Genomic DNA, 15,666 nt, shown 5'->3' with positions numbered 1-15,666 from the left:
TTTGAAGTTTCTAAGTTACCTGAATGCCATTCCCGCAAATTATTAAGAAATAACTCATTGTCGTGAAATAAGTGTTATGAAGCTTTTCTTTAGGCAATTACAACAGCAAATCAGAAATCTTTGTTTTCTTTTTTGAGAGATCTATAAAATCTAGAGTGCCTACGCACTTGATGGATACATTTAGAGGAGTTTCCTCAAAAACGGGTAGAAGAAAAGTTACTGCCTGTTGTGACTGATACATTTTGCAAACTTTCTAATCAACGTTAAAAAAAACAAAAAACTTTCATCGAGAAAATTCCTTTGATAAGTTCTCCAGCTAGGGAGACACAACCACACACCCCTCTAACTCCTCCCGCCTTTATACCAGAACATTTCTCATTAGCTATATTCTAAAAGGTAAGATTCCCAGAGACATGTCCCACTGTACCAAGAGGAGATACAGGTAGCGCAACCCAGGGTTAAACTCAAAATAAACACCTACCCACATACACAACCATGCTATTTTATGAGATCACATTGCAAGAGGTGCCACCACAAGCTGAAAACCCAAAGCAGACATTGTAACATACAACGAAGCAAGCAAAATGGACACTTACCTTGCTGGATTGTTGGAAAGGATTGAGAACGTCGCTGAAATGTGCAGGTGTCCTGTGTGGTCGTCAGTGAGGTATGTGATGTTCTAAAACTTTGTGGCGGCGCAGTGAGTTTCTTGGAGGAAGAAACGTGTGATTGGTGCTTTGTTTTGGAACGCAGTCCAGGAAGGTCGGGTGAGGAAAAGCTTCCGAAGGCCATTTCCAAATCCACACTAGGTGAAGTGACTTGAGATGTAATGGAGGCTATGAATCCTTCATCGTCGAAACTGTGTGGTTTCAGGACCGTTGAATGCCTCCTTCGTGAAAAACTGTCTAAAGAAGGGGTGAGGCGCCTTTTGCTTAATCGGCGGTGGTTAACTGTTGAGTTTCGTCTCAGGGGTTCAAAAGAGTTACTGTGTGCATTATCCCACGAGGCTCGGTTCCTTGTGAACCTTACATCCGTCTGTGCTTTGCACACAATTGGCTGAGACACAGCATCATCTGTGAAGCGGGTGAGGTGAACTGGTGAGTTAAGTGGCAGATATGTGAAAGAATGGTTCTCAGAGTTATCCCATGATGCCATGTTTCTTGTGAACCTTATGTCCTCCTGTGCTCTACAGACAATGTTGATCCCATCAATATCGCTGTCATAGTCTTCGTTCAACTCGCCATCACTAGTGTCTTCCCAGTAGACCATGGCTCGGTCCTGAAAGTCTGTTCCTGGGGATGCAGTCTCTGAAGAAATTACTGGAGGTTTCACGCCATCAGATGTACTCAAAACAGACATAAGAATATCTCTGATTGCTGAAGCGCTGTTTGGGTAAGACCCACAAGACCCAGAGAGTCCAATTACTGCAGGCCTGGCAAACTTATCTGCTGTGAGTAAAAAGACAAAGAGTTGGTGCACAGCAGGATTTCCACATTATCTGCTGAATCACTGCGGCAAAAGCACATTAGGCAACTATGAAAAGAAACAGATTTGTGAACCAGAACTTCCCCTCTTGTGAAATGAATACCCGGCAATCAGCAAGTACTGCAGTTTATTTCGAGAAAGTCAAATGAAACCCATTATAAAGCTGGTTGGGGATCTATACAGGATTTTTCCAGAAAGTTATGCCAACAGAGACAGGTTAATAGTTTGTAGTAGGCTAACACAAAATGGAAGCAAATTATCTGAGAGGAGGGTGCTGTGTGTTACAGCGCCAGACACGGGTGGATTTTAAGGACAATACACAGTCAATTGTAAAATGTACTTTGTCATGAAGGTTTTTTGAACACAACTCCATCAGAAAAGTTTTAACCCCTTAAGTGCTGCCATCGGCCAAAGGTCGTTATGAGCACTACCTTGCCAGTGCTGCGCAAGACCGCTGGCAGACGAACGTTGAACGAACGCTGAACGTTCGAAGCTCCTATGAGGTTAAAGTCAAGATGATAGTAGGTTGACTACACTTTTCAAGATCTACAATGATCATTTAGACCACAAATGCAATAATTAGGAAAGCTCTCCCCCCTCTTTTCCTCCTGTCATATGGGGTAATGATGCAAATGTACCACCAGGCCTTTTTGATGCAAAGTCTGTACAGAACTGTCTATATTTGATTTTGGGAGATTGTCAGTGACTTTACGTATCTGCTGGTGATGTGTAGACTTGGCTTGTCCTATGTTTAGACATGTCAGCACCTCACCCAAATTCGATATCTGGATTTACTGTATTTAAAGAAAGCGAGGACTTATTACACATTATTAACATAGAGCTAGAGGGGACATATAGTCACAGCTCTACATAACAACACTCTCTATTACTCTCTCAAAGTCTTACCAGTACACCAATAAAGGTAGCTGCTGGATACCAAATCCACAGTATCTGGTATCAGAACCATGTTTTATATTTCAGGGGTGCCAGATCTTGGCATTTGTTGGACTTGGTAGATACTGTGGGGCAGTTAATACAAGGAGCACAAATTCCATTGCTCCTTTGGATTTTCTGCTACTATTTACTAGGACCCATATTCGGTGGGGCAGTGTATCCACCAGAGTCAGTCAGAGTCCTGTAAAGCGGTCTTTCTTTTTTGCGGTCACTCCACACCATGAATTCAATCTATGTGATGTGTGCCTCTCAAACACAATCTCCTCCTAAACATGACAGAGGTTGGCTAGTGGAACCTCTAGTGTGGGGAACCCTAAGTGCGGAATAGCTAATTTCTTTATCCTTTTACCCTCTCTGTTATTATCTCCCCACCTACAACTGCCTTTGTTGTATGGAAGAAGGGGGCTTAGACTTAGCTATCAAATATGGGCAGTGCTCCCAGTTGTGTCATTCTCGTGACTCCTTTGTGCGGCTGCCATTCTTTTTGTACTAAGCACCAGTCAAACTATTCCCTGAACCCACGCCTAAAGTAGGCACTCCTGGTTTGTTAATACAGAAGGAGTACGTTTCATTTTCATGAGTATTAGCTTATCTAAGTATAGACTGTGCCCCTGCTCATCAATTAAACTCTTCCCCCTAAATTAGCATTTCCAACTTTTCAGTGTATCTGAATTACTCAAAACTAACATTATGTGTGCAGATACAATTTACCTGAATGTGGTTACAATACAAATTGTCTTTATTTTTTTCCATTAGTTTGTGATTCCTGGGGTGGACCAGCAGAAAATTATAAACTGAATGTTAACTATATTCACAGGATATTTATACAATGTATATGCACTGGGTATAAGTGACACGCACTGGCTACACAAAGTGTTTTGTGTCCATAAAGCATTTATTAAAGAGTATTAAAATCAGTTGTAAGCTATTTGCTGCTCTGCGGAAACCTAAAAAACACATTCTATAGACCAGGAGTTGTAAAAGGAACATACATGCATTTACATTGAGAGCACAAGGACTGATTATATAGGGCACCTAGTTGAAAAATTCCAGTAGTGTACAAACACAAAGGTTAATTATAGTAGGGAAGGTTCGAGTGAGCAGGTTGAGAGTTACAATTTTCATAAATGTGTTTCAATTCGCCAGATAAAGAATTGGTTATACCTCAAAAACAAGGTTGAACGTTCCTGAGAAATCTGATGCGAAAAGGATACCAACAAACTCAGTCATCTATGCCTAAGAGGCTCATAAATCATGTGCACCGACAATTCATCGATTTGCATTGGCCCTTTTTAAAAGGCTCGACATGGAGGAATGACAAATGGGGGTTTCAAGCCCACAAAGACCATAACTTTCAAAATCATACAAACTAATTTGAGACTTTATCATTATTACCTACAAACCCTGTGGAAATACATGAGACCCCCCACCTGTGAAAAAATCCTTATCTTGTCATCTAATCCCAAAAAAATGTACCTGGGCATAATTTTTCTGATTTTCTTCACTCGTGGCAGGAACAGGATTACAGTGAACAACAGCGTGGGCCGGTCACTGCATACCTACATTGTACTTATGTAAAGCCCCACTACCTCCCCAATTACATCATTGTAGAAGTGATTGCAGATTTTCCACCCTGGACATAAAAATGTAAGTTGGGTACTCAGCAGACAGATAACTTGTGGGGGGTGGAGTATTTCGTGTGCACAGGGTAGGACACTGTCTTAAAAAAAAAAACAATTATGCTGTTTACTGGAAAGAGAAGTACCCCATGCCCTTTAAACATGTTGAAGACAGTTAAAGGAGAGCATCTTAAAACCATGACAACTTAACACATCGGCATTTACTAATATGCAAGAAGTCACTGCCATTTCAGACATTAACACTTGGAGCATGGGGAAAAACTATTTTTCGTGGGAAAATATTCACACGTTGCCAAGGCATACCTGAAGGGATGTCCATTTTGGGAGTTTGAGTAAAACTTCTTCTTCTTGTTGTTGCGGGGCAGCATATTACATTTGAGGCGTTCACAGACATGGTGACCGCCAAGGCACTCATAGTGTCAACAAGCTGAAATTTAAAAAAAAAAATGGAAGATCAAAAGTTGACTCTACTTGAAGAGAAGCAGGCAGTTTAATAAGAAAAAAAAATCAAGCATATAACTTTAATACATGCCAGCCCTGAACATTCCCTTCTCCAGACTATTACAGACATGCTTGAAAGCATGGTGTGTGATGTCTGCGAGGAAGAGAAATATCAAAATGATGCGAATGTATTCAAATAAGTTTATTCAGAGGAAAATAATATAGCATACTTTGATTTTTTTTAATTCAATGGTTAAGAAGAGGCTTAGTCAACTGCTTTCCATCCATCTTGGTTTGTGTGAGAGCATTGTAAATCCTGCAATTCAAGTGCACCATGGGGCATACAGTGGGGTGGGAGGGTGTTGGGAAAGACCTGGGTGGAAGCGTATAGGATAACAATACGTATTTGTGGAGGTCATCGGTGCCCAGTCTTTTGACTGCTCTACTTGGGTCTCATGTGCAGGTTTGACTTCCCATACATAACCATTGACCAGCTTAGGTTTCTAATTGGACAGCTCAGACATGGGATAGCAAGGAAGGTTGCATGGTGAATGTAAAATAGTATACAACTGCATCCATGTGGAACTGCAAGATGCAATAGTTTTAGGGAGAACTCCCAACAAAGGGCCGCGCTCTATGTGTGGCAAACCTCAACAAAGCATAAAGTAGAACTTCAGCCTTCGTTGCATTAGAGATTAATGCATTTTCAGCTCAGTGGTTAGCAACTTAAGAACATTAAAGTAAGACTGAATCCTCTTTGAACACCGGGTGCAATCTCTAAATCTCCAGGTGAAGTGTATTTTGTCTCCGTTTTTAGCTTTAAGAAAAAAGAAAAAAAATATATACACACACACACCAGAAAGCAACACACCTTAACTTGGCCAACAACTTTTTTCTCATCCTTTGCAATTTACGTTTTTTTTCGGTTTCAGTAACATACTACCTTTTTGGTTTTATTTGATCAAAGCATGTGAATATTAAAACGTTTTGCAAAGTGCAGCATCTTCCCTTTCAGTTATTTCTTGAACAATTCGGGTACTATGAAGAAGACTCAAAGAGACATAGAGCTATTGTCATGAACTGACTTCAGAAGTCTAAATATACGGAAAGGGGTGTAATGAAGGTCATCGGTGCATAGAGTTTTTGGAGTATTAGAAAGAAGTTTCCCTTTTTGAAAAAGGGCGGTTTTATGTATCATCTTATTATTCCTTTACAATAGACACGAAAATCCAGCTTTGTCCTCGATCAATGTAGCTGCTATGGCCATAAATTACTCCATTTAATATTTAAAAGGACAAAAAGAGATATGCATTTAACGTAGGACATAGCTCGATGAAGGAGGTAGAAAAGCCGGATGAGGACTTCAGTCAAGCCGAATAACTGTCCCTTTCACCATCAGCCCATCTCCATCCAAAAAGCAACTCGGTCCTTGCTATGGACATCTGAATGCTATCGCAGTTATGTGCTACTCTGAAATAATCAGAGTTCAGTGGGATCACTTGCACACCATCTATCCTCACATAACGGACAATCGTGTTAGAGTGCGAAAGAAGTGAAGAAGAGCTTAACTTCAAATGTTTCCTACAATCTTATTGTTTCAGCCCAGAAGGAACATCCCATCAGCAATAAACATCCACCATGGACTACAATGGTTCTGCTCAATTTTAAAACATTTGACTACACTTCCCTCTACTTTCGGGCAAATATGTTTAGCAATACTCATGCAACTTCCTAAAATGTGCTAAAACCACAACATTCACAGCTTCAGTAAACGTTACTTCACTTTTGAGGAACTTGCAAGTTCTAGTTTACGTTTTAGGGCGAGCAAAGTTAATTTTTGTTTTTTTAGGTTTCTGCCTTGATCAAGGTTTGTTGTCTATTAAAGAATTGACAATCAAATCGGGATTGAAGCACTGAAGAATTTATTTAGGATTGCATGGTTTTCAAACTCCCCAGTCATATTGTATCGTTGATTGATTAATTATTTAAGAAAACTGGACTATCATAAGTAGGAGAAGGAAGTCAAAGTATTAAGTCCAACCTTCACATGAGACTTACATAGGCCATCTATTTTTATTGGCCACTGGACCACCACCATTTTATACACTTTTCTTTACCATTTGATGAATCGACAAATAGATAGGGGTAGGGAGGCAAGGGACCAGTTCCACGTATTCAGTCTTTTACCCACTGAAAAGGAGACCGTTTAAATGCATGAGTATGGCCTTAAGGTGACGGCACCAGGGCAAGAACTGCGGAGTGGTGAGGTGCTGAATATATGTGATGTCACTGTGATATGGGCTGATGCTTTGAAATCTAAGGGACCGGGGCAGAGGTGGGTGTTGGGGTGGTAGGGAAGTTGGAAGGCAGAATGCTATACGACTACAGTGAGAAGTCAAACAGTGAACAAGTAATTTCTTGTATGAGGTCTCCACTGATACAGTATTAGCTGGCAATGGTCTTATTTCTCCTTCACATGCAGGCATCTATAAAAACTGGACAAAGACATAATATGGTTTACTTAGTAGGGTACAAGATTTACACCCCACTTACAAATTTGACGGGGCAATCATCAATCCAAATATTTCATCCAATTAGTTGTGGCCAGGGCTGTAGCAGGCATGGGGTGTTGCCCCAGTGGGCAGGAGACATAGGGGCCGGATTTTCACTATCAACCCCCTGTAACAAAAGCAGGAGCAGTGCTTCTTACTAGCATCCCCCACTCCCAGGGCCGGTCAAGCAGCAATCTGCTAGGGCTGGTTGCTGTTCCCATTCCGGCCCTGGCCGTGATATTGTTTGGTGGGGAACCAGCCTTCACGTTTGATACCCAACCAATTAGGAAATTCATTTAAAAAAACTACAAAAGGGAAATCAATAGAAAAAATACACCAGGATGCAAAATTGCTCAGTGAATAATCAAACAATTAGAGTTTGGGGGTTTAGCAACAACTGGCATAATACCTTCGAGGTGACATTCATGCGTCCTTTATGCGAATGCTGGTAGCTAGCGAGAGGAGCCAGCCCAGTTCATCATAACCAATTACCAGAATCGCACAGAGCAGCCAGATGAGATAGTTAGGGAGGGTAGCCCTCAAATGTACTTGGTCAGTCAGTGCCAGAAGAGACTCCAGCGGATCCAGAACGCCTCAGCCAGACTCATCCTCGACATCCCACGAACCAGCCACATCTCCGGACATCTGCGAGACCTTCACTGGCTCCCCGTCAACAAAAGAATCACCTTCCGCCTCCTCACCCACGCACACAAAGCCCTACACGACCAAGGCCCGAGCTACCTCAACAGCCGAGTCAACTTCTACGCTCCCAAACGCCACCTCCGATCAGCCAACCACGCCCTCGCCGCCGTCCCCCGCATCCGAAGAGCGACTACAGGAGGAAGGTCCTTCTCCCACCTGGCCGCCAAGACCTGGAACTCCCTCCCGACCGACCTGCGCCTGACCCAAGACCACCTCTCCTTCAGGAAGAAGCTGAAGACCTGGCTGTTCGAGCAGTAGCGGCTCCCCCCCCCCCAGCGCCTTGAGACCCCACGGGTATGTAGCGCGCTTTATAAGTGTCACTGATTGATTGATTGATTGAAACGAGGTATTGAGGGAATGACTAGCAGCATACACTGCTGGCTCACCAGACTCGCAACTGAGGACTGACGGGGCTCCCAGTAGCTGAGCACAAATACAGCTTAAGCACAAATAATTAGTTGAAACACAAATAATTAGTTGAAGCACAACAAGCACTGGCAAAGTCAAAGGGTGTGACTTTAATGCACTAAAGTATGCAAGCAGAATGTGTACATGCCTGTGTTGGCATATTAAAGGCAGACCTTTAGACACAGCCAAAGCTCGATTCTCCAGCAGGCAAAAAGTAGCATGACGTGAGAGAGAACTATTCCTCTAGATTAATCTAAAGGCCACTCTTTCAGAACATACAATTTAAAGATCTGGTAGCAATAGGTCAAGCAGGTACATGTGTGTTAAGACAGACCTAAAATGTGAACATCATGGCCCCTGGATGAAAGAAAGAGCAAGAGAACACAAGTCAATGTCTGGACCAACCTTAGGCTCTTGCATTCACCCAGCAGTATCATTTTAAGGCCATTCTACTTCTTAGTGTTTTAAGAGACCAAACTTTATTGAACCACTGCATATGCATATTGTTGCCAAATAAAAAACAAGCATTAGAAATGCAATAGGTCTCGCAGCATTAGAGTTAGTGCTTTTAGAATTGTTAATGGTTTTTTTTGTAAATCTTTAGCATGAGGGTGAGGGTGAGTGAGGGTGGGTGAGGGTGGGTGAGTGAGTGTGAGTGAGGGTGTGTGGGTGAGTGTGGGTGAGTGTGGGTGAGGGTGAGGGGTTGAGGGTGAGGGGTTGAGGGTGAGGGGTTGAGGGTGAGGGGTTGAGGGTGAGGGGTTGAGGGTGAGGGGTTGAGGGTGAGGGGTTGAGGGTGAGGGGTTGAGGGTGAGTGAGGGTGAGGGTGAATGAGGGTGAGGGGTTGAGGGGTGAGTGAGGGTGAGGGGTTGAAGGTGAGTGAGGGTGAGGGGTTGAAGGTGAGTGAGGGTGAAGGTGAGTGAGGGTGAGTGAGGGTGTGTGGGTGAGTGCGGGTGAGTGTGGGTGAGTGTGGGTGAGTGTGGGTGAGGGTGAGGGATTGAGGGTGAGGGGTTGAGGGTGAGGGGTTGAGGGTGAGGGGTTGAGGGTGAGGGGTTGAGGGTGAGTGAGGGTGAGGGGTTGAGGGTGAGTGAGGGTGAGGGGTTGAGGGTGAGTGAGGGTGAGGGTGAATGAGGGTGAGGGGTTGAGGGGTGAGTGAGGGTGAGGGGTTGAAGGTGAGTGAGGGTGAGGGGTTGAAGGTGAGTGAGGGTGAAGGTGAGTGAGGGTGAGTGTGGGTGAGTGTGGGTGAGTGTGGGTGAGTGTGGGTGAGGGATTGAGGGTGAGGGGTTGAGGGTGGGTGAGGGGTTGAGGGTGGGTGAGGGTGAGTGAGGGTGAGTGAGGGTGAGGGGTTGAGGGTGAGGGGTTGAGGGTGAGGGGTTGAGGGTGAGGGGTTGAGGGTAAGTGGGGGTGAGTGAGGGTGAGGGGTTGAGGGTGAGTGAGGGTGAGGGGTTGAGGGTGAGTGAGGATGAGGGGTTGAGGGTGGGTGAGGGTGAGTGTGAGTGAGGGTGAGTGAGGGTGAGTGAAGGTGGGTGAGGGTGAGGGGTTGAGGGTGATTGAGGGTGAGGCGTTGAGGGTGAGTGAGGGTGAGGGGTTGAGGGTGAGGGTGAATGAGGGTGAGGGGTTGAGGGGTTGGGGGTGAGTGAGGGTGAGGGGTTGAAGGTGAGTGAGGGTGAAGGTGAGTGAGGGTGAGTGAGGGTGAGTGTGGGTGAGTGTGGGTGAGGGATTGAGGGTGAGGGGTTGAGGGTGAGGGGTTGAGGGTGGGTGAGGGATTGAGGGTGAGGGGTTGTTGGGATAATTATATTTTGTACAGAACAGCGCAAGTGTGTGTTGAGGGTTTTTATCCCTCATCCCTATGAGAGAGGGGTTGGGAGGACGGTTCAAGCAGTGAAGAGGGCGTGGGGGGGTGAGCACGCAAATACAACTGTGTATCGAGATAGCATGTGCTTGCGGTTGCAGAAGGAACAGCTTCAATAACCCAGTGATAGTGCATAGATGGGCAGCCTTCCCAAGTACCTTTGCACGGCATCTTAATTGCAGCGAATACGCACAGCGAGCACTAACTTTTATTTTCAAGCCGCCTTCAACGCTCACGTCTTTCGGCAGCTTAATTTATGCTAATATCCACTCTTAGCTTTAAGCCGCCTTTGCTCATCATGTTCCCAAAGATATTTAAATGTAACCTAATGAAACAGGTTACCTTTATATATATGGCGAGTCAGCATTAAACTGTAGTTCTAAGCCGCCTTTAACATCTATGTCCTTGAGCACCCTCTCCTAAGCAAGTGTCTCTGCGAGCTCCGCTGTGTTAATGTATTTTAAACAAATGAGTTAGTTGAACTCCACTCGCACCTTAATTGCAGCGAGAACGCACAGTGAGCATTAACATTTATTTCCAAGCCGACTTTAAAACTCACGTCCCAGAGCAACGTAACTGATGTTAATATCACTTTTACCTCTAAGCCGCCTTTGCTTATCGTGTTCCCAATGATATTTAAATGTACGGCGGGAAGGGGAGGGGGCGGAACGGGGGCGGAGAGGGGAGAGGTGCGAGTAAAATAAACAAAAAAAAAGAAGCCGGAGGGAAGAGAGGGGAGGGGGGAGGAGAAATGCGACACGGCGGGAAGGGGAGGGGGCGGAACGGGGGCGGAGAGCTGAAAAGTGTTGCTGCAACGTGTGGATGCTTGTGAAGGACATCATGTAGTGAAGATGCTCCCTTGGCGTAAGGAGCATAGTAGAGAAGACGTGGTGAGGAGGCTGATAGCTGGTGAGTTCAGGATTTAGCATGCGGCCTGTGCATGTATGTAGGGGACATGCAAAAAGACCAGAGATGTACTTCGATCCTAGGACAACAAGTGAACGGGGTAGCTGGTTAGTATTTTAGAAAGGGTATATGCTGGATCTGTGTCACACGGCGGGTAAACTAAACAAAAAAAAAGAAGCCGGAGGGAAGAGAGGGGAGGGGGGAGGAGAAATGCGACACGGCGGGAAGGGGAGGGGGCGGAACGGGGGCGGAGAGGGGAGAGGTGCGAGTAAAATAAACAAAAAAAAAAGAAGCCGGAGGGAAGAGAGGGGAGGGGGGAGGAGAAATGCGACACGGCGGGAAGGGGAGGGGGCGGAACGGGGGCGGAGAGGGGAGGAGCGGGTAAACAAAGACGGACATGCACGCGCCCGTGACTTTTAAGGTCAATGCGCATGCGCATAAGCTTAATGCGCATGCGCATTGACCTTAAAAGTCACGGGCACTGCAAGGAATCGCCACGATTCCTTGCAAGCTAGAAAAGAGTCGATGAGCCCCTATAGTCTCGCTTGCTCGATGCGCATGCGCATCGACAGGCGAGACCTAACACGACGTCTAGGTTAAACGTTAATACAAAAAAAAAGTTAAGGGGAAGCTTTAAAATAGGAGTTTCGTTTCTTCAAAATCTACCCAGTTACTGGGAAATGTATTGCAGACAACACGGCGGCGAGGACAGTGATTCAAAAGCACACCTTGTAACACAGCACCAGTATTACTCGAAAAAGATCTCCACATTTGCTTGGCAAAATCTCCACATTTGCATGGGGCCTACTTTACAAACGCAGACAAAACGACGGCAAGGTAATTTACTGTTTAACATGCAAACTTTACCATTTCAAGCATGTTGTTAAATAAAAGAAGCCACATTTATTCCCAGCAAGCGTTTTTCATTGACAGCCAGCCTAGACCAAAAGTATTGCAAGTTAATTTACTGTTTAACATGCAAATTTTACCATTTGAAGCATGTCGTTAAATAAAAGAAGCCACATTTATTAACAGCAAGCATTCTTCATTAAAAGCCAGCCTAGACAAAAACAACACGCCGACTTTAAAAACTTATGCATTTTATTACCAGTTAAAGATAGCATATTAAATAGTCACATGCTGAACTGTTATCACATTGCCGGCATTAATATTGCGCATTAAAAATAAAGCTAAACACAAGCATGTTATTAAATAAAATAAAACAACATTTATTTGCAGCAAGCGTTCTTCATTGAGAGCCAGGCTAGGCAAAAACGAAAGTAATGAAAAGTGAAACTGACACGAAGACTCCACACACGGCAAGCAGCGCGCTCCCGAGGTGAAATCTGACAGCCTCAAAGCGCGTGTCTGGTAACTGTCCACATTCCTAGGTACAGGCCCATACGGGCCACAATAGGTCTGAAGCAGACACCTTCAATGCTCACGCATTGAGGGTAGGTCTGCTCGACCTAATGATCTCATTCCAAAAAAAAGGACACTGCAGAGATGACAATGTCTTATGGAGTTTGTGTTGTTGAACGTCTCTGAAACACACCTGGGTGACGCCAGTAATGAGATTAAAGATGTATTTGCAAAGATTCCTTTTGGGTGGGTATCCCCTGACCAGGCCCTGTGAGCTGGCCTATGTGCCAATATGCCTTTTGATCTTACCCAACCTTGCCATCACTTAATCTCAGTTAATAAGTCCTGTGCTGGTCTGAGAAAAGGAATAAGCAGCAAAGAGAACAGGAATAAGCAGTAACAAGTAACACATGTACATGGATGCTCCCATCTTCACTCTCCAGGCTCGCATGGATTGTGCAAATCTGTACTCAGTATGCGAGATTAGACCTTGTGGTATTCATCAGTGTGTTCTTGTCACAGGCAAGAGAGAAACACTTGCATTAAACATCAAGATTTAGAGAAGGTGCCAGCACCTCTGAGATTTGGGTCTAGAGGAGCAGGTAAATGGTCGCCATGCTGCAGCTGCATACCGTCAGCCTCCTCAGTGACTCTGAGGGCATGTAAATGATAAATAGGATTACTGACTAAGCTCGAGAAACTATGGAATGAGAGTTCGGCACAGAAAACATTTGAGTGGGCTGTATACCGAGATGCCCTGCTCCATCAGTTATGTTATGTTAGATGCCTTTGTATAGTGCATGGCTGCCACAGCACCGGGGCATCCCAGCGCAGGGCGGACGATAGGCAAAGGAGAGTGAAGCTAGATGGACCAAACCAGCCAGGATTTAATCGGTTTTGTAAATGCACGATGATCTTGTGTGCTGCGTGCACACACACAGTGGAGCTAGATGGAAGAAAACAGCCAGGAGAGTGAAGCTAGATGGACGAAACCAGCCAGGATTTAATCGGTTTTGTAACTGCACGATGGTCTTGTGTGCTGCGTGCACACACACAGTGGAGCTAGATGGAAGAAAACAGCCAGGTTTTAATCTGTTTTCTAAATGCCCAATGATCTGGAGTGCTGCATCCAGCAAGTAGAATGGAGGCCCATAGGGCAGGGGCCAAAGACCTAAAAGAGCGCCCCCCCCCGCTCTACACCTACGTACCCAGGGAGTGCAGGCCAGATGCAGGTCGCACTGGAACATATGATGTACAAAGCCCCTGCAGTATCTGTGTAAGATCTTATGAGTGGTGCAGAGAGTTTTAAAACTGGATTCTCTGTTCGATAGGCAGCCAATGAATATGGCACAGAAGATGGGAAGTGTGACAGTGCTTAGGGAGGGCAAAGAGAATGCGGGCAGCAGCGTTCTGTGCCCGCTGGAGTCTCTTGGTGACTGTTTTATCCACGCCAAGTAGAAGTCCATTACAATAGTCAAGACGTGACTGAACCACCGACTGATTAATCACTTGTCGAGTAGGAGCAGTGAAAAACCACAGAATGGGTTTCAGACGGCGTAGGGGCCACCTTTTTGGCGTGAAGCTCGAATGAGAGGGCGTGGTCTGTCAAGACCCCCAAGTTCTGGACTACACTTTTCAGTTGGGGAAGGGTACCCAGGGCCACAGGCCACCACTGATAGTCCCATTTATGGCCATCACGACCCACCAGGAGCACCTCAGTTTGAGGAGTTGAGTTGTAAATAGTTATAGTTATCCGCCTTCCAGTCTGAGATGGCCAAAACATCTTTGCGGAATTTCAATTGGTCTAGATCTGGATTGTTGGAGAAAGTGAAAATCAATTGTGTATCCTCAGCATACAATATCATATTGATATTCCGGGCTTTGGCCAGGAGGGCCAGAGGGCAGACGTACACGTTGAACAAAGTAGGGCTCAGGGCATAGCCTTGGGGGACACAATTGCTGAGGGGGTAGATGCTGGACAAATAGGGAGGGGCCTGGATCTGAAAAGAGTGTTCAGATAGAAAAGACGCAAACCAGGCCAAGGCCTTGCCTCTGACCCCAATCTCCTCAAGTCGATGAAGCAGAATCTTGTGGGAGACCGCGTCTAAGGCCGCATTCAGATCAAGTAAAATCAGTGCTGAAGTGTTGCCCACATCCAACGTTGCCCTCAGCTGCTCTTTGACCGCCAGAAGAGCGGATTCCATACTATGTCTAGGCTGGAACCCATTTTGTGATCTGTCTAGAATCTCATTAGCTTCCAGATATTTGGTCAGGGTGATGTTAACATGGGACTCCATAATCTTGGCCAAATATGGGAGCAGATAAATTGGCCGGCAGAGATGCATCTAGTGCTGGCTTTTTCAACAGGGGGATAACCTGGACGTGCTTCCATGATTTGGGGATTTCTGACAACTGGAGCGATCTATTAATCAGTTCCCTGCCCTTAGTCATCAGACAGTCCTGGAACTTCCTAAAGGTGTCCAGTTTTACTGGATCATCAGGAGAGCCTGATTTACCCTTTGCCGCCAGGACGTCCAGGTCTTTAAGAGACAAAGATGGTAGGTCTTGAAGAGAGTAGGGGAGATCAGGTGAACTAGTGGTCGCCCAGGATTTAGAAGCGTTCATTCTTGAGTCAAGTGCGTTGTAAATGCACTCTACTTTATTGATGAAATTACGTGCCAGTGATTCACAGTGCACGTTGGAGGATATGATCTTGTTAGTTCCTGCCAGGGGTTTTATCATATCATTCATAAGAGAAAAGATGGTTTTAGAGGGGTTGAGACTCAATGTGATCAGATTGGTGTAGAACGCGGCTTTAGGCTTTTGGACTAATTTGTGGTAGGCTTGAATAGCCTTCCAGGAGATATTTTTTGCAATGGGGTCATAGGTGAGCCTCCAGATTGGTTCCAAAATTTTACAATGTTTCTTTTCCAGCATCAAGGTCTCGTTATACCAAGCGTGCAATTGCGTACACTTGGGACTGTTCAGGGTCTTTGGAATACAGTGATCGAGTGAGCTGTTAATCCAACCCCTAAAGGCTCTATCAGCCGCCTCCAAATCAGTAGGCCAATCGGGGTGACACGATTTTAGGGTGGACACAAAGGTTGATGCGTCCAGTTTGTGCCAGGGACGCCTCCTGGAAGGCTGATGAGCGGTCCGCAATGGAGCGCCGGCAAGACCAAGGCACATAGGGATAAGAAAAAGGCCCGTCCAGGTCAGCGAGAGAGGGGTATGGACTTTGAGAGATCAAATATTAGAAAATACTGGATCGAGCAGGTGGCCTGCAAGATGTGATGGTCCCTCAACTAGCTGAATTAGTTGGCAGGCATCCATGTCTCCCAGAAAGTTGGTAATATCCTGGGAGTCA

General features: G+C 45.3%; 1 protein-coding gene across 4 annotated transcripts in view; it reads right to left on the bottom strand.

The window, feature by feature from the left end:
* RUBCNL (rubicon like autophagy enhancer) overlaps positions 1-15,666 on the bottom strand; it is an 86,466-nt gene that overhangs the window by 44,954 nt on the left and 25,846 nt on the right. For 2 of the 4 annotated variants that reach the window (XM_086934999.1, XM_086934997.1), the window contains exons 2-3: positions 4,383-4,506; positions 597-1,445 (exon numbers count right to left, since the gene is read on the bottom strand). In XM_086934999.1, the coding sequence (XP_086791125.1) occupies positions 597-1,445; positions 4,383-4,494 (961 nt within the window). In that variant the 5' untranslated portion in view covers positions 4,495-4,506. Of the gene's footprint in view, positions 1-596; positions 1,449-4,382; positions 4,507-15,666 lie in introns of all 4 variants that reach the window. The other 2 variants (XM_086934998.1, XM_086935000.1) reach the window with 1 other exon arrangement.

This window comes from Lissotriton vulgaris, chromosome 8, assembly GCF_964263255.1.
Source record: "Lissotriton vulgaris chromosome 8, aLisVul1.2, whole genome shotgun sequence".
NCBI classification, from domain to species: Eukaryota; Metazoa; Chordata; class Amphibia; order Caudata; family Salamandridae; genus Lissotriton; species Lissotriton vulgaris.
Note: the sequence above shows the minus strand (reverse complement) of the source record. Positions and strands in the feature narration are given on the sequence as shown.